This window comes from Lucilia sericata, unplaced genomic scaffold (assembly GCF_015586225.1).
Source record: "Lucilia sericata isolate MDLA Ls3-8-SP2 unplaced genomic scaffold, ASM1558622v1 Contig000051F_arrow, whole genome shotgun sequence".
Classification (NCBI taxonomy): Eukaryota; Metazoa; Arthropoda; class Insecta; order Diptera; family Calliphoridae; genus Lucilia; species Lucilia sericata.
Window position 1 is genome coordinate 969,323 of NW_023994087.1, and position 24,069 is coordinate 993,391.

Below are 24,069 nucleotides of genomic sequence, written 5' to 3' on the forward strand. Positions count from 1 at the left end.
ATTCTAGTGCAAGAATAAAAATAATTTAATTATAATTATACCCATGCTATAAATATTTTCTAAACTTTCCATATTATAAATAATTCAATACATATATGTATAAACCTAAATTATTGACATTTTTAATTTTGTTCCCGAATCAAAATTCAAAATCATGAGTAATTTTTTTTAATAAAAAAAATATTAGGTAAATGCAAAATTTTTCAGTGAGTGTATTTAAATATAATTTTTAGCGCTTTTTAGCGCGTTTTGAGTCAGTGGAAGGCGCGTTTTGGTATAAAATAGTTGACAACGCTGCTGAGAGGAATTTCTTCTCATTATGAAATTGTTCATTCTTTGATTTATTGTTGTGTGAGGTCTGGTCATAAACTTTATTAATAACAGTAGTCGTTAATTGGTCCAAAGTAAATATGAATGTAAAATAAAATAGTACACAAAACAAAGAATAATCAACATTTGAGACTAGTTCCTATTGAAAACAACAATCAACAAAATCAGTGCTTTTTCTTCTTTGTACCGTTGAAATTATTTTTTTGTGTTGGAAATTGTTTTTTGCTAATTTAATGTGTGTTTCCTTGAAGAATTTTTAATAAATATTAATTAAACATTTTTTTCAAATTTCAAAGCTGAATATTTGTTAGTGTTTTTGTGTAACTGTAAAATTCTGTTAACAAAGTATGAATCGGACTCGCAAAAAAATTATTCGCCCAAAAAATCCATATTCAACTGCAAATTTTTTTTCACGCTGGAGTTTTTGGTAAGTTTATGAAAAAAAGAGAAAACAAATGTTAACAGTGTTTTTTTTTTGTTTTGTCTGTGGAATACGACAGTGTTACCACTGCTACATTTGTTGTAACATAACTCCCATAAAATAACATCCTTTAAAACTGGCGAAAGTTTACCAAAAAATGTATTATGGGAAGAATATGTACATACCAAACAAATTAAGAAAATCTATCGGAACAGTAATATTTATACCCTACATCACTAGGGTGCGTTTGTGCTGATGTTTGTAACACCAAAAAATATTGGTCCTACACCCACCTTAAAGAATACTTCAGAATCACTTTCTGAGTCGATTTAGCTATGTCCGTCTGTGTGTCCATGTAAATCTTGTGCGAACTCTACAGGTCGTAATTTTCAAGATAATTCGATGTAATTTGGAAGGACCCAAGGACGAAGCCTATTGAAAATGGTTAAAATCGGTCCATTATTTCGTATAGCTCCCATAGCTCCCGTACCCACCGAAAAGGGCTTTTGAGCTCAGAAATATGTTAAATGCTCTTGTATCACTTCAAAAATCGAAAAAATTTAGTTTTATATAAGATTTAATGATACTTCTGATTTTCGTAATGATCGGGCCTCATTTGACCCTATCCCTCATAAAAAGTCTCCTTCAGAAAATTACTTGATGGTCAAAATTCACACTAATACCACGATGATATTCTGCATAAATATCAGATATAGACGTAAATCCATCTACCAAAAATTATAAGGATAGGACAATATTAACCCCTTGCTCAATACTACCCCTCTTTCAGAAAATCCCTTTTTTGTAAACAAATTTTTAAAATATTTCTGAATTAAGGTAAAAACGAAATTAAATACTTTATTATTAAAAAAATAATCAAAATTTGTAACATTAGCACTTCTTACTTGTTTTGGAATGTTTCACTTTGAGTATCCTTTGTCAGAAAGTTTTTTTGAGCGGTATAAGGTTGTGGTTTTCGTATTTATAAAATCTTTCAAATAATTATATAAATATTTAGATGGGAAACATCTTTTTTACACATGGGAATTAAATCCCTAATGTGCTTATTTTAATAAGAAAGCAATTAATTTATTTAACATTAATATTTTTTGTTTCTTAAAATCTTTAATTTATGTTTCTTTCCAATTTTAACGAAACAAAATTTCTATATTTTGAAAACTGCAGAAAAAATTATAGAAATGGTCACAATATTTATGAACCCAATTAAAAAATCTAAAAAAAAACTTCCTACCATCTACTACCATATTTTTATCATTAAATCATAAAAAAGTTGTTATTCTGTTTAACGAATTTTTCGTTTTTACGAATAGGCCTGACAATCTATCTTTCGTTAAACCAGGAAACCACTTAATGTATAAAGTCTTTTCTGCTAATATATTTTCCAATTATTTGTATTCAATGAATACTATTCATACCTATAATTTTTAAATATTTGTTTTAATAATTCATTCTTTATTTTAATATAGACCGACACAAATATTTTTAATAAGTTTTTATCTTACTCAGTGCGTTTCATTAACAGTTTTTATCTAATTTTATTTGTATGTAATTAAAAATGTGATTGACAGAGCAATTACAATACTTATCTACAATCTTGTATGTATTATGATACTTACTGAATACCATAATAAAGGCTTTTTTGGCGGTAATGACGAATATAATTTACAGACTAAACAAATTTGTAACCGGTTATGGCCAATAGGCCGGGATTACTTTATAAATAAAATTTAAATTTCAAATAAATTGAACTCTTAACTAAACTATCCTATCTGTACTTGTTTATATGTAGTTTTCAGTAACCTACTTCTAAATTTGTCGTGATTTCCCGATTAACCGGTTTTTCTTTAAATTTAAACAAAACTTAGTTTTGCGAATTTAATGTTTAGCGAACGAGAAAATCTTTTGCTCTTGATATAATTAATTAAACCAACCCATAGGAAAAATAAAATTTATAGTTCAAGAGAAATTTTCTAACAAGAAAAATTAAAAGAAACTTTTTAAACTAATTTTATAAATTTTTTATTAAAATTTTCAAAAGAATAAAAAAATAAGAATTTTTGGATACTTGGAGCTTAAGATTGTGGGCATGAAAAACCCAGCTTACTCTTGATGAACATCGACTGATTGATAACTTAAAGCAGCGTTCACAATGCTAGCAACGATTTTGTTTTTTATCCATCCCTTTCTTGTTAATAGTTTTTCATATATTTGAACATACTTGTACTTGTACATTTTGAATGAACAATTTTAAAATCAAAAATTATCAATTAAAATTTATACAAATTATATAAAAAACTATTAGAATATTAATAAAAATGTGTAAAAGAAAAAATAGTGATATTGCGGCCGAAAAATAATCTCGAGTTTTGAAAAGAATTGGTTGCTAGCATTGTGAACGCCCCCTGAAAATGTTGCTAGCATTGTGAATGCGATTTAAATGATTTTTATTTCTCCTAAAAGTATACAATACATTTACATAAACTAGCACAAATAACAATGCATAGAACACCGTAGAATATTTACTTGATTTTTTTAATACGAAAACAAAATCACCACATTATGTTCTGTGTGAATTAAACACACAACAAAAACAAACTTTCCAATATTTTGAGACCAAAAATTACAAAAAAAAAAAAAAAAACACAATTTAGACACATTTTATAACACATTATTATTATTTTTTTACACTATTTATTTCATTAATTTTCTTTAACAATACCCCAGCAAAAAATAATGTCATACTTTACAAACTACATCTTAATCACATCTTAAAATGCGATTACATATTTTTCACTTTTATAAACCAAATATTTCCTTACAAATGTATCCCCAGTTAAAAGTGAGGAAAGAGATGTGGAAAAGTCATTACAAATAACATATTTGAAGTACATCAAGATTTGGTGAAAGAGTAGTGAAATTTACATAAGCGTGTCATTAAGAGAATGTGTTTTATTTTTGACATCCAAATATCGGATTTTTACTGCTTCTAAAAATAAGATTAGATGTAGTTCAAAGTTGCCAAAAATGAACAACATCCCTCCAATGACACGCAAATGTAAAATTCATAGGTTTTACACCCGAATTTGAAGCACTTCGGGTTACTAGTTGTGATGAAAATTCTACATCTTTTTCCACACTTTTTTTGCTGGGACCATTTTAATCATGATGTAATAAGTAAGGTGAGAGCGTTTGGGCAACAACCACAACAAACACAATATTTTTTTGTTGTTTTGAGTATGGGTTTTGTCAAAATGAAATTTCTAAAATTGAAAAATAATAAATATTGGAAAGAAAATGTTTTGCGTATTTCACAATATTACCTATAAAACCGTCGTTACATTTAAATTGTATTCGCAGCAGGACAACGTCTTATTGCTGGTTCATCTGAATTTCTTTATTTGGAACCCTTTTATCAGCATTTTCATTCATAATTTTTGGTTTGAAATTTTTTCGTTAGAAAACACAAATTTAATTTTTAAGTTAGAATAAAAATAAATTATTTTTGACATAACCCAAGCACTTTTTAAATAAACAAATAAAAATCAGCTGCCTTGACGATTTCACCTTACTTAGTGCATCATGATTTTAATTTTCACAAATCGAATTATTTTTTCCCATTATTTGACATTTCATTTTTTGTTTTTTTCTAAATTCAAATTGCTTGAGCAGAGTAGCTTTTTATAGTATTAAGCAGTTTTATAGTATTAAGTAGTTTTTCACCAATCATTAATTGATTGCTTAAATATATCGGCGGTAAAGTACAATTCAACATATGCTTTATGTTTTATTATGAATGATAGATCACTTTTTATTCCTATAACTGCTGTTTTATTTGAATGACTCGATCTTAGCTAGTGCAATACTAATATTTTTTCCAAAGCCAAATTTCATGTCTCAAATAAACATAACTTTATACATACATGCATACATACATACATACATATATATATATATATATACATACATACATACATACATACATACATACATACATACATACATACATACATACATACATACATACATACATACATACATACATACATACATACATACATACATACATACATACATACATACATACATACATACATACATACATACATACATACATACATACATACATACATACATACATACATACATACATACATACATACAGTAGCGAGCACAAAAATTGCAACGCGGGGTCATATGATCTTTGATTTTGTCTGATTCGAAACAACGGTAATCAATCCATCTCTTCTTTTTGCTGTTTATTCTCTTAACTCAGAGCTTCCAAATAAGCGACATTTTATTTCAATTTCTATTACGCAAAGTGAAATATTTTATATTTGCTGGAAAAAGTGAACTTTTTTCGCGAGCACAAAAAATGCAATGCAATGAAATAACAGTAAATTTATGATTTTTATTGCGTTTTGAATGAAAGTTTCTTGAAGAAATTAAACAATACGAATATTATAATAGTAGTAATTATTATCTAATCAAAAAATAACTATTATTAAAGCTCTATAGGATAAGAATTCATGCTTGAAATTGGTTTGTTTTTTGAGTGAAAAATTTGACGTAAATCGATCTGTATTACGATTTCACCTGAGAGAAAGCGTGGAAAGGTAACAGATAGTGGTCATCTTTGGAAAACTACCACTTTTAGAGACCGTCACATGATTAAATTGTTCAAAATCGCCTCACGAAAGATGTCAGTGGACGTTGCTGGTTTCACAAAGGAGCATATGGGTGACTCTATTGGAGTTCAAATTGCCCGCAGAAGGTTTAACAAAGTGTAATTTGCTTGGAAAATGATTCACAAAGAAATCCCAGATTAGTAGAGTCAATAAAAAGTACCGCTTTGAGTTTGAGAAATGTGTTAAGCATTGGTCAGGTGGTACTGTAAATGCTTGACATATAATCAGTGATTTCATTGCGAAAATCTCGCTTCTTGAACCACTCCAAAATGGATTTTTCGACATATGTGACTATTAGACGAATATATTGTCTTTGTCTAGGCCATCTAGTAAGAAATTTATGGTATCGGAGCCAAATAAATTTTATTTGCTCACGTCGTCACATAAGACCTTAACCCGCTGTTCACTTGACCAATGCTGATACGTTTCGCAAAATAACGGGGCTTGTTTTTCTTGACTCTACTGATGAATGGTTCCTTAGTAAAATGTTTTCCAAGCAAATTACACTTTATTAAAACGTCCGCGAGCAATGTGAACTCCAATAGAGTCACCCATATGCTCCTTTGTGAAACTAGCAACGTCCACTATCTTCTTTCGTGAGCCGATTTTAAACAATTTAATCACCTGACGGTCTTAAAAAGTGGAAGTTATCCATAGACAACCACTATCTGTTCCCTTTCCATGCTTTTTTTGAAGTGAAATCGTGATTCATATCGATTTACGCCAAATTTTTCACTCAAAAGAACGAACCAATTTCAAGCATGGATTCTTATTCTCTAGAGCTTTAATAATAGTTCTTTTTGATTAGATAATAATTACTACTATTATAATATTCGTATTGTTTAATTTCTTCAAGAAACTTTCATACAAAACGCAATAAAAATCATAAATTTACTGTTATTTTATTGCGTTGAATTTTTTGTGCTCGCGAAAAAAGTTCACTTTTTTCAGCAAATATAAAATATTTCACTTTGCGTAATAGAAATTGAAACAAAATTTCGATTGTTTGGAAGCCCAGAGTTAAGAAAATAAAAAGCAAAAAGAAGAGATGGATTCATTACTGTTATTTCGAAACAGACGAAATGGAAGATCATATCGTCACGCGTTGCATATTTTGTGCTCGCTACTGTACATACATACATACATACATAGCATACATAACATACATACTACTACATACATACAACAGACATCTACATACATAGCATACATACATAGCATACATACATACATACATACATACATACATTACAATACATACAATCAGACATACATACATACATACATACATAAACAATACATACATACATCATAATACATCATACATACATACATACTACTCATACATACATACATACATACATACATACATACATACATACTACATACATACTACATACATACATACATACATACATACATACATCAGACAGACATACATACATACTACTACATACATACATACATACATACAACATACATAATACATACAGACATACATACATCATACATACATAACATACATACATACATACATACATACATACATACATACATACATCTATACATACATACAACATATCATCATACATACAATACATAAATACATACATACATACATACATACTACATACATACATACATACATACATCATACATACATACATACATACATACATACATACATACATCATATCATACATACATACATACATCATACAATACATAAATACATACATACATACATAAAATACATACAGACATACATACATACATACTTACATACATACATACATACATACATACACATACATACATACATACATACATACATACATACATACATACATACATACATACATACATACATACATACATACATACATACATACATACATACATACATACATACATACATACATACATACATACATACATACTACTACATACATACATACATACATACATACATACATACATACACATAACATACATACATACATACATACATACAAACATACAAACATACATACATACATACATACATACATACTACATACATCATACATACATACATACCATACATACATACATACATACATACATACATACATACATACATACTACATACATACATACATACATACATACATACATACATACATACATACTACTACATACATACATACATACATACATACATACATACATACATACATACATACATACATACTACATACATACATACATACATACATACATACATACATACAATACAGACATACATACATACATATACATACACATACATACATAATACACAACCATACAAACATACAGGAAATACATTAAATAAACAGACATACTAGACATATTACATAGCTAATAAATATTAATGAAAACTTGATGTCTATGACTTTGTTATCACTCATGAATCGACAGACTTTTTCCAACCCTTTCAGAATATTAAAATTCATAAATATATGAATATGAACATGCATGGAAATTTTGGAATTGTTCCTTTTTTCTTACGATCTTCATGAAAAAGTGTTGGAAAAATCTATTAATCTACCAAGCAAAAAAGCAGGGAACAAGAGTAGAATTTTCACCCACAAATAACCATCTTGAAGTACTTCCAATTTTGGTGAAAAACCTATGAATTTTACATTAGCGTGTCATTGGAGGGATTGTTGTTCAATTTTTGACAACTTTGAACTACATCTAATGTTATTCATAGATGCAGTAAAAATCCGATATTTGGGTGTCAAAAATAAACCACATTCTTTCAATGACACGCTTATGTAAATTTCATTGGTTTTTCACCAAAATTTGATGTATTTCAAATATGTTATTTGTAGTGACTTTTCAACATCTCTTTCCGCACTTTTAACTCGGTTTTTATTTGTAAGGAAATATTTGGTTTATAGAAGTGAAAAATATGCAATCGCATTTTTAGATGAGATTAAGATGTCGTTTCCATATTCAGTAAATATTAATAGTTTATTATCGAATTTGTATAATTAAAAAACAGAAATTGAAATGTTGAAAAAAAAATCTAAAACCAGAAAACATAGTTAAACATATCTATATATATAAAAATGAATGTGTGTTTGTTTGTATGTTTGTATATTTATTCTTTGGTTTTCACAGCGTATTCCTGTATGTCTGGAATAGGTAATAGGCTGCTTTTTATTTTGAAATTTCAAGTGGGCGAGGTGCCACGCCCATATTAGAAAATATTAAATCCGTATATTTGAGATAATATAACAGTTAGAGTCCTCAAATTTTGTCGGAGCCACTTTAGTGTCAATATGATTATTTAGGACAAAAAGTAGGCGGACTAGCATTAGGGGGCGTGGCACCTCCCATATAAATTAAAAACAAAAATTCGTTTATCTTAGAAACAATTACAGTTAGAATCTTAAAATTTTGCACAAATAATTTTAACATCCATGTTAACATTTTGGGAAATAAATTGGCGGACTACCCATGAGGGGAGCGGCACCTCCCATATTAATTAAATGCAAAAATTCGTTTATCTGGGAAACTAATAGAACTAAATTCTTCAACTTTTGCACTAAGAACTTAAATACAGGGTTTCAAAAAACTGCTAATTGCAGTCGCAAATTACTAAATATTTGACTAAATTTAGTACCATGCTTAAAAAATAGTAACTAGTTAAAATTTCCCCTTACAAGCTAACTGAAGTCAGTCAACTGTGTCAACACATTGCTGCAATACCTTGCAAGTGGTTTTGTTTTTCTTCAGCAGCCACACACACAAGCAGCGGCCATGTTAAGTTTTTCAACTCAGCCGAACTGAACACAACGACTGAACAGTAAAAACAGATTTGCGTGTGCTGCTTACGTATTGCTTAGTTCTTGGTTTCGTTTTCTTACTAAGGGACGTAAAAAAAACTGATAGTTTGACTGGTTAGTACAAATCAAGCTGACTGAACAATAAAACTTGATGTGTTGTTTGTTCAGTAAGACTTTGTTATTGTATGCAATTTGTTTTAGTATATTGTATGTTTTTGTGTTTAAATTTGACAAAAGTAAATAAAGTAATTGATAATTATTGCTAATAGAAATTGTTAATTAATTTAAAATTTATAAAATTATAAATTACTATACTTATAAATTTAGATATTTTCTTTAAATAAAAATTGAATCAAATTTAAGCATTTTGATGATTTTTTAGTGAGATTTTGTTATTGTATGTATGTAGTATATTAGGGTGGGTCGAAAATAGGCTTTTCGCTCGGAGCAACATCTAATAGTGAAATTATGTTGTATTTTAACGTCAAATGGAAGACTGTAAAATATTCTTCAATTATTTTGAGGGTAAGAGCCCGCGCATCGCCGCCAAAGTTTGTAAATGCGTTTATATGGGAAAAATGGCACTTTTTGGAGTTTTTTCACAAAATGAGGCTTTAAGTATTAATTATTGCACCATTTTATAGCAAAATCGTAATGTCTACAAAATTGTCTTTCCAAAAAGATGGAAAAACTCAAAATTGGTTAAAAAAGTTTTGAGTTATTAAAATTTCCCCCGAGAATTTTGTGATTCTGAAGACATATAAAAGTAAATATAAGAAAATTTTTGTTAGTTTTGAAAAATTTTACAAAAAAAATATTATGTTTATCTTTATAAGGTTCATAAATGTGCTAGTACGAATTTTTGTTCAAATTGGATAACGCTTACTCGGTTAAGTCTGTGGTCAAAAAAGGGCCATTATTTTAACAGCATCTCCAAAACTCCATTTTCAAACTTTAAAAAATTTTGTTAAATTGATTATTCAAAATTAAAGTTTTCTATACTGGATATTATAAAGGATATATATAAGAATTAAACACAGAAAGAATGAGCTTAATACCTCTCATAGTTTTACCGTACCTGCGATGTGAATTTGAAGGATTTCGGGAAAAAGGCAATTTTTGCCAATAATTAAGTAAAAATTATATTATTACCAATTGTTACTTAATTTTGATCAAGTAAATTGCGATTATTATTTCCGAGTCCATGGAAAGTTAGTTCTAATCAAATTTTCGAAACTAAAAAAAAACACCGGGGCCAAAATCAAATTTTTGAATTTTATGTTCTTGAAGAAATAAGAGCATGATGTTGTTAATTTGTTGATGGATATTGATGAAACTTCTTAGAAGTTATTTTTACTACATTCAAATAATACGATATATATCCATTAAATCTTTAAGAAAATTCATTTTAGAAAATTCATTTTTAAAAGTGTTTTTTCGGTCTTGAATTGACCCCAAGTATGACAGAGGGTTAATTTTTGAAGAAGTTTGATTCCTAGATTTCTGGATATATTTTCGTGTAGTTTGTCAAAATGAATTCATAATTAAATACACAATATTTTGCTATTTTTAATGAAGAATATTAAATATACAAAAACTTGATTTTGACCCCGGTTTTTAGACGGTTAATGATTTTTAATTTCGGAAATTTTATCAGAAATAACTTTTCATGGACTCGGAAATAATAATCGCAATTTAATTGATCAAAATTAAGCAACAATTGGTAATAATATAATTTTTACTTAATTATTGGCAAAAATTGCCTTTTTCCCGAAATCCTTCAAATTCACATCTCAGGTACGGTAAAACTATGAGAGGTATTAAGCTCATTCTTTCTGTGTTTAATTCTTATATATATCCTTTATAATATCCAGTATAGAAAACTTTAATTTTGAATAATCCATTTAACAAAATTTTTTAAAGTTTGAAAATGGAGTTTTGGAGATGCTGTTAAAATAATGGCCCTTTTTTGACCACAGACTTAACCGAGTAAGCGTTATCCAATTTGAACAAAAATTCGTACTAGCACATTTATGAATCTTATAAAGATAATTTACTTTTGTCAAATTTAAACACAAAAACATACAATATACTAAAACAAATTGCATACAATAACAAAGTCTTACTGAACAAACAACCCATCAAGTTTTATTGTTCAGTCAGCTTGATTTGTACTAACCAGTCAAACTATCAGTTTTTTTTACGTCCCTTAATAAGAAAACGAAACCAAGAACTAAGCAATACGTAAGCAGCACACGCAAATCTGTTTTTACTGTTCAGTCGTTGTGTTCAGTTCGGCTGAGTTGAAAAACTTAACATGGCCGCTGCTTGTGTGTGTGGCTGCTGAAGAAAAACAAAACCACTTGCAAGTTATTGCAGCAGTGCGTTGACACAGTTGACTGACTTCAGTTAGCTTGTGAGGGAAAAATAAATACTTGAACTTTCTTCAGTTCAGTCGACATTTAAAAAAATAAAACTAAAAACTAAATATTAAACCCTGCTTAAATATTCGTCTGAACATTTTGGATGAAAAAGATCGGACTTCCATCTGGGGGGGGGGGGGCTTGGAGCCCCCATATGAATTAATTAGAAAAAATCGTATATCTTAGAAACTATTAGAGCTAGAATCTTCAAATTTTACTTGAAAAACTTTGACATTCATCTGAACAATTAGAGTATACCGGGCGGACTTTCAATGGGGAACTTGACAACTCCCATATGACTTAAATATAAAATTTCGTTTATCTGGGAAACTAATAGAACTAGATTCTTCAAATTTTGCAGAAATTACTTCAATAATCATCTGAATATTTTGGAGGAAAAAGATCGGACTTTAATCTGGGGAGCTTGAAGCCCCCACATGAATGAAATAGAATAATTGTATATCTGGAAACTACTAGAGCTAGAATCTTAAAATTTTACATAAAAAACTCTGACATTCATGTGAACATTTAGAGAATAGCGGGCGAGCTTTCAATTTTGGGCTTGGCACTACATAAAAGAATTAAATACAAAATTTTGTATATCTTGGAAACTATTAATTATTAAAATTTTTCATAGATAGATAGAAATTGGCGAACTTTCAATAATTTGCTTGGCATCTCTAATATGTAACATATTGTAAATCTAGAGAACTATTGCAGTTATAATCTTCAAAATCGTTAAGTGGGTTTTTTATTTATACTGCTTTTAGGGTAGCAAAGCACACTGGGTAAAGCTAGTGTTAGAATAAAAATAAATAAATTATTTTTGACATAACCCATGCACTTTTTAAATAAACAAATAAAAATCAGCTGCCTTGACGATTTCACCTTACTTAGTGCATCCTGTTATTAACTTTACACAGAAAAAGATAATACATAACTTGAATGAATTTTGTAATATATTGTATGAATCGAACATGACTTTTTTTTCTAAAACCATTTTCATTCAGAATACTAAAAGTTCATAAAATGTATGAACTTGTGCATGACGGAAATTTTTTGAATTTTTATTTTTTTCTACGCTATTCATGAAAAATTGCAAAAGAGTCCATTATCTACCAATCTGTTTCCATATTTAGTAGATAGTAATCCTTTATTAGCGAATTTTGTATAATAAAAAAATATAAATTGAAATGCAGAAAAAACCAAATCTCAAACAAGAAAACATCAGCCAACATAGTTAAGCATCTATTCTTCATAAAATGCCGCCAAATACGTGTATATTTCATCGATTTTAATTAAAAAATCATAAAGAAATACAAATGAAATGAAATGAAAATTTCAAACATTTTTCTTAACAAATAGAAAAATAAATTTGAAATATTTTAAGTCAAGGCTTCTAGATTATGTTTGAAAAAATATAAATTAAAAAATTCATACAATTTAAGAACTTATACTTAAATGTTATTAACTTTAAACAATGAAAGCAGTTCATAATATTTATGCTGAAACTTTTTTCTGTGCATAAGTGTTAAAAATTTGTGATGAAATGTTTTTTGATTCTACAACCATATTTTTCATCTTAACTATTTTTAGGTGGATGAAAGATCTTTTTCGTCGTGGTCTCAAAGGTCCCTTAGAGGATGAGGAATTATATCAACATCGTAAAAATTTAGATAGCGAGCGTGTTACTGAGAAATTTGGTCGTTTATGGGATGAAGAACGAAAACGCAAGAACCCGAGTGTTGTACGTATGATAGTTAAAGCGTATGGGTCAGTGTTTTTACCTTTGGGTATTTTATATTCAGTTTGTGAATCTATAACAAAGTAAGTCTCGTAAGATCTTAGGTGATTATATATGTATTATTATTTAATTTTAATACTTATTTATAAAATTTTCAGAGCTTTACAGCCACTGTTCTTAGGAGGATTGGTAGCTTATTTTGCAAATGGACAAACGGCAATAAGCGAGAAAAGTGCTTATCTTTTTGCCGGTGGTATTGTGTTATGTTCGATAGTGCCGGTGCTGACATTCCATCCATTCATATTCTACATATTTCAAGTGGGTACAAAAATACGGTTAGCACTATCAGGTTTGATATATCGTAAATGTTTGCAAATTTCTAAAAGTGCCAGCAATGACGGCTTACGCGGGCGTGCTATAAATATATTATCTAATGATTTGGGAAGATTTGATGTAGCCTTATGTTTTTTACACGACATTTGGAAAGGTCCTATCGAATCCCTTATTATTGGTTATTTAATGTACCGAGAAATTGGTATGTCGGCTGTGATTGGTGTGGCGTTCATGTTGAGTTTTATTCCACTACAAGCATGGGCCGCTAAAAAGGCTGCATATTATAGACAGAGGACAGCGGAACGAACAGATCTTCGTGTAAAGCTTATGAACGAAATTATACAAGGAATTCAAGTGATAAAAATGTACGCATGGGAAAAATCTTTTGCCAAGGTAGTAGCCGAAGTTAGATTGAAAGAAGTTAAAGCTATACGAGGAACTTCGTATATACATGCTGCTCTAAGTTGCACATCGATGATATCTCCACTTTCAGTGTTTTTGGCATTAGTTTCATATGTATATATGGGTGATACTTTGACTGCAAAACGAGTATATACTGTGTCGTCATATTTCAATATGTTAAATGATTCTATGGTACACTTCTGGCCCCTTTCAATAACGTTTATTGCTGAGGCCTGTGTCTCAGCCAGAAGATGCAAAGAATTTCTATTGGATGGTGACCAGGCTGAAGCTCCATTGAAATTAGAAAAGAAATTAAAAAAGAAAAAGGCGAATAAATCTCAAAATAAAGACCAAAATAAAAATACAGTAGATAAATTAAATTTCATAGACAATCGAATAGAAGCGACTATTGAATCTAGTCCTGTGCGAAATGTAAGAACATTAAATATTAATGCGGTTTCCAAGGGAGTGACACTGCGTAGTGCAACTGCAACATGGGATAGTGACAGTTCACATGGCTACACAAGTCCAGCAATATCAAATTTAAATGTTGAAATCAATGAAAAAACTTTGGCAGCAATTGTTGGGCCAGTAGGTTCAGGTAAATCGACTTTTCTTAATGTTCTTTTGGGAGAAGTTCAAATTGATTCCGGTGAAGTTCTAGTCAATGGAAAAGTATCATACTGCTCTCAAGAACCTTGGGTTTTTGAAGGGACAATTAGAGACAATGTTGTCTTTGTTGAAGATTATAATGAAAGACGATATAAGCGCGTCTTAAAAGTGTGCGCTTTAGAAAGAGACCTTGAGTTGCTCCCCCGAGGAGATTTGACAATAGTTGGAGAGCGTGGAGTTAGTCTTAGCGGTGGTCAAAAAGCTCGAATAAATTTAGCCAGAGCTGTTTATCGTAAAGCGGATATTTACCTATTAGACGATCCTTTATCAGCCGTAGATACTCATGTTGGCAAGCACATTTTTGAGAGATGCATAAATGATTTCTTGTCGTCGAAAATTCGAATATTGGTTACACATCAGTTGCAGTATTTGTTTGACGTTGAGCAACTTTTGTTAATGGGATCGGGGAGAATTGTAGCTCAAGGTAGCTATCAGGAACTGCAAAGGTCTAAACAATTTCAATTTTTGGCTCAAACCCACCATGAATGTGGCGGAGGAGATACGGCTGGTGATGAAGTTAGTGTTAGCAGTCACTTGTCAAGAAGTGACTCAGAAAAAAGTATGGAACATTATTACCATTTGTTGCGACCAGACGAAAAGCCTGTCGAAGATGTGAATAAGGAAGCCCAAGCAATAGGGTCTGTTAAGCTAGATGTCTATCTTTCTTACTTTAAAGCCCTTGAAAGTACCTTTATACTAATCCTTATAGTAGGACTCTTCATATGTGCCCGCATAATGCTGAATGGTGTTGATTATTTTTTGTCACGATGGTAAGATCGTTAGCAATATTTTAATGTTTTAGCCTGTACTTATTTGTATAAAATTATCTGACCATTTTTAGGGTTATTTGGGAGGAAAACAAAAATTCATCCTATGTTGGTGCAAATAGTTCTTTCACAGAAGTTCTGATTTCGAATTACACAATTTTTGATGCAACTTCCGATGGAGACTTTCAAGAGAAAGAAAATGAAAGACAGAAGAGAGTAATTATTTATTCATCAATGTTGGGTGCTACCCTGGTTGTGTATTTGTTACGGACTTTTGGATTTTTCCGAATGTGTTTACGAATTTCTCTAAAGTTACATGATCGTTTATTTCGAGGCATTACGCGCACAAGCATGTACTTTTTTAATACAAACTCTTCTGGTCGCATTTTGAATCGTTTTTCAAAAGATATCAGAACAGTGGATGCGGATTTACCTCACACATTAATGGATTGTTTATCTGTAAGACTTTTTGTCAACTTATTTTAATTCTAAATACTTATAAAAAAATTCTAAATACTTCATAAAATTTCAGTTCGCGATTGATGCCTCAGGCGTACTGATTATAGTGGCGATTGCAAATTATTGGCTGTTAGTGCCTGCAGTTGTAATAGTAATTTGTCTTGTTGGTATACGATTTCTCTACGTAAACACGAGTCGCAGTGTCAAACGTTTGGAGTCTATTTGTAAGTAATAGAACTGGAATGACTTCATTGTAGTGATTTAACTAATAGACATATTATTTGCATTTTAAGCGCGCAGCCCTGTGTACTCGCTCACCAATCAAACCTTCCAAGGACTTACAACAATTAGAGCATTGGAAGCCGAATCAGCATTAGAGTCGGAATTTCATGATTATTTAAACGCAAATACGTCTGCATGGTTCTTGTTTCTATCCTGTACTAGAGCATTTGCTCTATGGACAGATATTATTTGTGTTTTTTATATAACTGTCGTTACATTTAGTTTTCTATTGCTTGGAGCGGACTTTAACAGTGGAGACGTTGGCTTGGCCATTTCTACATTCAAGTACTATGATTGGTATGTGTCAATGGGGCATGCGTCAAACAGCAGAATTAGAGAATCAAATGACCAGTGTTGAACGTGTGTTGGAGTATACCGAACAACCACCAGAGCCACCAATGGAAACATTAGATAAATTCAAACCCAAAGGTGAATGGCCAAGTAAAGGTCGTATTGAGTTCATTAACTTCAAATTGAAATATGATCCGAAAGAGTCGTATGTTTTGAAGGATCTGAACTTTACTATTGAATCGAATGAGAAAGTTGGCATCGTAGGAAGAACAGGAGCTGGTAAATCTTCTATTATACAATCACTATTTCGCTTAGCCTACAATGAGGGTGTAATTCGTATTGACAATGTGAACATTGAACAACTAGGACTTTATGATTTGAGAAGCAATATTTCTATCATACCACAAGATCCTGTACTATTTTCGGGCACTTTACGCTATAATCTGGATCCATTAGAAGAATGCAGTGACGTGGATATGTGGAGGGCGTTAGAAGATGTCGAACTGAGAGGACATGTCTCGACACTTATTGGTGGATTAAACTGTCGCATGTATGATGGTGGCTCCAATTTTAGTGTAGGCCAAAGACAACTGGTTTGCTTAGCAAGGGCCATTCTCAGAAAAAATAAAATTTTAATACTAGATGAAGCTACAGCTAACGTGGACCCTGAGTAAGTAATAAAACTGATATGTTTGATTAACTTATCATAATGACAATCAACTTTTATCTCATTTATGAAACATTGCAGAACCGATAAACTTATACAAAAAACTATAAGAACGAAATTTTCAGACTGCACCGTTCTAACCATAGCTCATCGTTTGCACACTGTCATGGATAGTGACAGAGTTTTAGTTATGGATGCTGGTCAAGCTGTTGAACTTGGTCATCCTTTTGAGTTACTACAAAAACCAGGTGGCTTCTTACGTACGTTAGTTGATCATACCGGCCTAGCGACAGCAGCAGCCCTATTTCAAGCTGCTGAGGAAAACTATAAGTTGAAATTTGAAAGAACTAAAAACGACACAGATACAAAAAAACAATTGTGATAAAAAGTATTACTGAAACTGCTACATCGTATACATACATATACATTCATATTTACATACATATATGAAACCTACTTACGAATGAAATCTCTTTTTAAATGTATTAGTCAATTTTTTATTTAAATGTTTAAAACTATCATCAATTAATTTTCATTAAGTATTCAATTTATACTGCCAATTTAAAAAGTTCGGTACTTGATTTATTTCTTCCATTTATGTGTTCTAATTAAATACATACAAAACATACGATACCTATCTATGTTCGTATGTAAGTGTAAATTGTAAAATATAATAATTTATTATAGATGTTTGTATTAATTTAAATTAAATGCAATTTATTATATAAAGTATTCATAATCAGATCAAAAATCATATAGGAATTTACTTCTTTTGTTGTTTTTATATTATATTAGAAGTTTATATATAAGACTAACAATTAAAATGAATACACGTATACGTACTTACAAATACAATACATATTTTTGTACTTAACATATTTAAAAACCAAATAAAGTGCCTAAACTTATGCAATTTTTCATGAGAAAAATTTAAAATTATAAATAATAATAATAAAATAAATGCTATATGATGGTCACTAAACACAATTTAATTTTGACTCAAATTTATTTTTTGGCGATGATAATTTTACAAGTAAGAGTGCTATATTCGGCTGTGCCCTGTATAGGCTATATTCCATTGTTATGGATGTATTAATTTCATTTTTTGATGATTCTAAATTCGTGATCGTTTCTGCAAACTTTCAGCTTTTAACATTGGCAAGTCTGGCCCAGACTTAATACAATGATGACATTGAAGACAAGTACTTACCACGCTCGCATACAAATAGGGAGTTAACTAAGTACTTACCACGTTCGTTTGCTAAAAAAGAGTTAAGAAAGTAGTTTTGTTTTTGAATAAATTTGAAAATTAGAAATATCTAGGCTAAAATGTTATTTGAAAGTCATTACTAGATTGGTCAAAACGGAGTCTCTTAGATTGTACTTGACAGTTCGCGCGCTGTGAACTACCACGTAAACCAACCAACCATTACTAGACTGCTTTCAAATAATGCAGACGGTATGTATTAGTCATGGAAAGGTAAGTTGTAAGTACAAGCCATTGTCGCATTACATTAATGCGTCGGATGTCACTTATTTGAAAGTCATAGAAAAGTGAAACAGTCAATGAACAATTGGTAAATTTTTATTTATTTCGATATGGAGTTTTATTTTGTAACTAATTTGATCCATTAATAAAACAGTATGCAATACAATACAATAATTTTCAGTTTGTGCAAATATTATAATTATTTTTAGATACTACTTACAGTATTAATAATACTCCACATACATATATAATTCGCACTATCTCTCTCTGGATCATCAAAATCAAAATGGGTACTATTCAAGTAAAAATACTTATTATAGATAAGATATTTCAACTTTTATTTACTATTTCAACTTTTATTTACTATTAGTTAGATTGCAGCAGCTACTATATCAATTTTATTCTAATTTAAAAAACGGTTAAAAGACCAGGAATATTTTTAACAGCAACAATAGGTAGACTCGAGGGCGCGTTAATAACGTGTAATGATGGTGTTATTTTACTTTATTTTAACTTTTTAAGTTGTTGTTGATATGATGAATCCTGTCAATACGGATTTAGATAAATTCATCAAATGTAGAGAATTAATTTATTTCGTCGTTTATTTTTATAGAATTTCTATGTGTGGTTGTTTTTAACTGTGAATTATATCTTCTTAGCACAGGTTAAAATAGTGGTCATATCGAATGAAGAACTCAGTGTGCGCGTATCGTTAAAAAATAAATATTAAAAATTAATAACGAGCAATTTTAAAATTATAATAAAGAATTGATTAAATAATGGTTCTGTGTGTTTGATTACAAAATTAAAATACTAATAAAATGAATAAATCACAAGAAAACAGTGAACGTAAACCAAATCCAATTTTAAAAGCAAATTTCTTATCAAAATGGTTCTTCTGGTAAATATTATTAAATATTTATGTTAAAAGAAAATTATAACAAACAAAACATCTTTTAAATAGAGCCTAACAAAGAATTTATAACATTTTTTATTGTGGACATACTTTGCTTTCGACATCAAGAATTAACAAGTTTGAGACATAATTTAAAATCACTTAAATAATTTAGAGTCACTAAATATCTTGATTGCATGTGAATTTTGATAAGTACCACTTCTATTTATGACACATTCGAATTTCATTTAAGTGTACCGTCGATTATTTAATGATGGTTGCTTAAATTATACAAATATTGGTGCAGCGTCGTTTTATAGTTTTCGTTAAAATAATAGTAATGATATCAAAGGTAACAAGAAATCTAAAAAATATGTATTCAAAGTAATTAAACTTATAAAAATATTTCATTTTAAGATGTTGGAATATTTTCGTCTTCCTAAAATTAGTAAATTATCTAATATAAAAATTTGTCTAACAAGAAATAAAGATTAGGAGATATGCTATTTTAAAAAGTGCTATTTTGTGTCTCTTGTAAAACTCAAGATTTTTATCTAGAAAATTTCTAATTTAGAAGGATCTTTCTAATATGTATTTACTTGTCACATAAAGTTCATCTGATGCAATAGGTTCAAGGCGGTTAATGTTTTAAACAAACCTATAATAAAAATAAAATTATCAGAATTTTATAAAAACTTTTTTCCTTTTCTGAAAAAATTTTTTGAGTTGAGTCACTTTTGTACTGGGTGTGCGATATGTATGTATATTACACCGTTTCACACTGTACGGAAAGCAAAATCGTGTTATTGTTACCCCTTTAAATATTTACCTTGCTTTGTTCATGATGATTCCCAAAATATTTTATTTTGATTAGAACCAAATTCAAAATCGAAGTTTTTTTCAAACATTTTTTTTAAATTTAATTTTTTTTCAAACAGATTTTAAAAGCCATATTTATTCAATGGAGTATTAAACATAAATAAACGTGTTTCTTATAGTTAAAAGAATTGTATGTTTATACCCTACACCACTATAGTGGGTAGGGTATTATACGTTTGTGCTAATGTTTGTAACCTAGCCCCCGTACGCTTCGAATGGGGCTTTGGAGCACATAGTTCTCTTAAATGATCTATTATCTTTATAAAAAATGGCACCACTTAGTTTTGTATAAGCTTCAATGATACTGCGTTTACATTTGTCAAAATTAGTTTTATCATATCCGAAGGATTTGCATTAAAAATTTTGGTTTGAAAGAATTTAATGGTATTAAATATCTCATATACGCGTCCGAAGAATATTCGTATAAAAATAACTGTTTTTATATTAATAGAATTTGTTTATTTAATTTTCATTGTTCGGTCATCAGAATCTGGCTGGCTGGCTGACTATTTATTGGCCATAAATTATTTGATAATAAAATAAAATACCAACAAATAGAAGACATAGAATGAAATCGAAAAAGGGAAATTGTTAATAAATTAAATTTTGATACTATTACTGATACTATTTATTTATTTACTCGTCCATTGATGATGATGTGTTTGTCTTATCAAAAAAAAAAAAAAAAAAAAAAACACGACACCATATTTATTTCGTGCTTTTGCGTTTGATATTTGTAGTGTGCTACTCATGTGAGGGAGGATTTAAAACTGTCAGTCAAATCAAAAGTCAATACTCACTAATGTGGCCTTTTTTAAAATGGTTTATGACTTTATTTTGCCAGATTTCATTTGAACTTGATGATTATGATAACGTGCTATGCACATAAACAATAACGGAAAGTTTGTTTTGAATTGATTTTTGTTACAGGTGGACACGAGAGACATTTCGTAAAGGCTATAGAGAACAATTGGAAGCGGATGATCTTTACGAACATATTCCCACTTTGGATAGCAAAAATGTTTCGTTTGCTCTTATTAAGCATTGGGAAAGAGAGGTTCGCCGTAAAAAGCCTAGTTTGTTGCATATGATATTTAGAGCATACGGATGGAAATTTGTACCAACATGCATTTTGTATTCAATTTTGGAAATTTCTATACAGTAAGTCAATATCGAAGGGCATAGTAGAAATTATACACTTTTAATATTTGCTTATCGCTTTTCAAGTTGTTCACAGCCATTGTTTCTCGGTGGATTGGTGTCCTTTTTTGCTGAGGGTCAAACGGACATAAGTAAAAATCAGGCATATCTCTATGCCACTGGTATAGTTCTGTGTTCGTTGGTATCGACGCTATGCTTCCACCCCTTCATGTTCTACCTCTTTGAAACGGGAACTCGTATACGTTTGGCTTGTTCTGGTTTAGTTTATCGGAAATGTCTACGTTCCTCGGTGACAGCAGAAAACAGCGGAATGAGTGGCTTTGCAATTGCGGTTCTTTCAACAGATTTGCCACAATTTGATATGACATTTTATTTCTTTCATGATTTGTGGAAAGGACCCATTGAGGCATGTATTATGGGTTATATAATGTATTTAGAAATAGGTTGGCCAGCGATTGTTGGCTTGGCTTCCATTATAATTTTTATACCACTACAAGCATGGGCTGCTAAAGCCTCTGCGCACTTTAGGCATGAGTCGGCGGAACATGGGGATGATCGTGTTAAGTTAATGAATGAGATAATAACAGCCATGCAGGTTATAAAAATGTATGCCTGGGAAAAATCGTTTGCAAAATTGATTGCTTTGATACGCAAGAAGGAGATAAAAGCCATTAGGGGCTCTATGAACATCTACGCAGCTCTACAATGTACCGAAATGATTTCCAAGTTAGCACTTTTTCTTAGCTTGGTGTCGTACGTCTATACTGGTGAGATTGTGACTGCAAAAAAGGTGTTCATCATATCCTCATATTATGATGTTTTAAATGATTCTCTTTTGCACTTCTGGCCATTGGCAGTTACTACTTGGGCTGAAACGACAGTATGTGCCCGTCGTGTTGTCACGTTTCTAATGCAGAGCGAAGATCCGGCGGATGGAGGATTAGAAAACTTCGGAATGGACGACGATGATGAAAAAGGAAATTTCAGTGGTCGTGTTCACAATCCCAGAGCTATTAAAAAGGGAGTTATCCTACACAACTTGTCCGCTAGCTGGGACAAAGTTGAATCTGATAAGCGGCGGAGCCACATTGAAAATGTAAATGCTCACATTCACGAACAACAATTTATAGGTATTGTTGGTAATGTTGGCTCTGGGAAGACTACATTACTTAATGCCATACTGGGAGAATTGGAAATTATTAAGGGAAATGTCGAAGTAAATGGCACCATAAGTTATGCACCGCAAGAAGCGTGGATTTTTGAATCGAGTATACGAGAGAATATTCTATTTGTCGAAAAATACGAGGAGGCACGTTATAAGGCGGTATTGCATGCTTGTGAGCTAGAGCGAGATATTTCCCTATTTCCTCACGGAGACTCGACAATAGTGGGAGAACGCGGTATAAGCTTAAGTGGCGGACAAAAGGCACGTATAAGTTTGGCGCGTGCGGTTTATCGCCAGGCTGATATTTACATATTCGACGATCCTCTCTCTGCGTGGACTCTTATGTTGGCAACGCTTGCTAGAACAATGCTTTAAACGATTTCTATCTGATAAAATTCGTGTATTAGTGACACATCACGTACAACATCTAAAGGACACTGATCGTTTAATATTAATGGAAAATGGAATTGCCGCCGAGCAAGGTACATATGAAACTCTCAAAACAACAATACGTTTTAGAGTACACCTGGAACATGAAGATGATGAACAGAAAGCAAGTATTCAACATGCCGACAGCATAATTGATAAGGATCGAGATGAAAAGTTCAAAACACATGAGATATTGCCAGATGATACAAAGGATAAAGGAGAAGAACGCAAAGAACTTCAAATGCAGGGGTCTGTCAAATTGCTTACCTATTTCACCTACTTTTATGCCTTGGGTATGCCATGGTTAATTATTTTCGTATTTGTACTCTTTATATTGGCCAGAGCTTGTCAGGCGACAATGGATATTTTCATATCAAAATGGTATGTATACATTTTCTCATATATGTATGTATGTATGTATGTATGTATGTATGTATGTATGTATGTATGTATGTATGTATGTATGTATGTATGTATGTATGTATGTATGTATGTATGTATGTATGTATGTATGTATGTTGTATGTATGTATGTATGTAGTATGTATGTATGTATGTATGTATGTATGTATGTATGTATGTATGTATGTCTGTATGTATGTATGTATGTATGTATGTATGTATGTATGTATGTATGTATGTATGTATGTATGTATGTATGTATGTATGTATGTATGTATGTATGTATGTAGTATGTATGTATGTATGTATGTATGTATGTATGTATGTATGTATGT

At 30.6% G+C, this 24,069-nt stretch overlaps 1 protein-coding gene and 1 pseudogene across 1 annotated transcript; both read left to right on the plus strand.

Annotated features, from left to right (window-relative positions):
- The first annotated feature begins 304 nt into the window (after nt 1-304).
- LOC119615969 lies at nt 305-18,241 on the plus strand (annotated as a pseudogene).
- A 1,030-nt stretch (nt 18,242-19,271) lies between these two features.
- On the plus strand, nt 19,272-23,714 carry LOC119615988 (multidrug resistance-associated protein 4-like; the record flags this gene model as incomplete). The annotated part of the gene is given in 4 exon segments (XM_037972085.1): nt 19,272-19,705; nt 21,509-21,739; nt 21,806-23,254; nt 23,256-23,714. Coding segments are annotated over 4 exon segments (2,219 nt in total), but the record flags the coding sequence as incomplete, so codon positions are not given.
- Nucleotides 23,715-24,069: the final 355 nt, after the last annotated feature.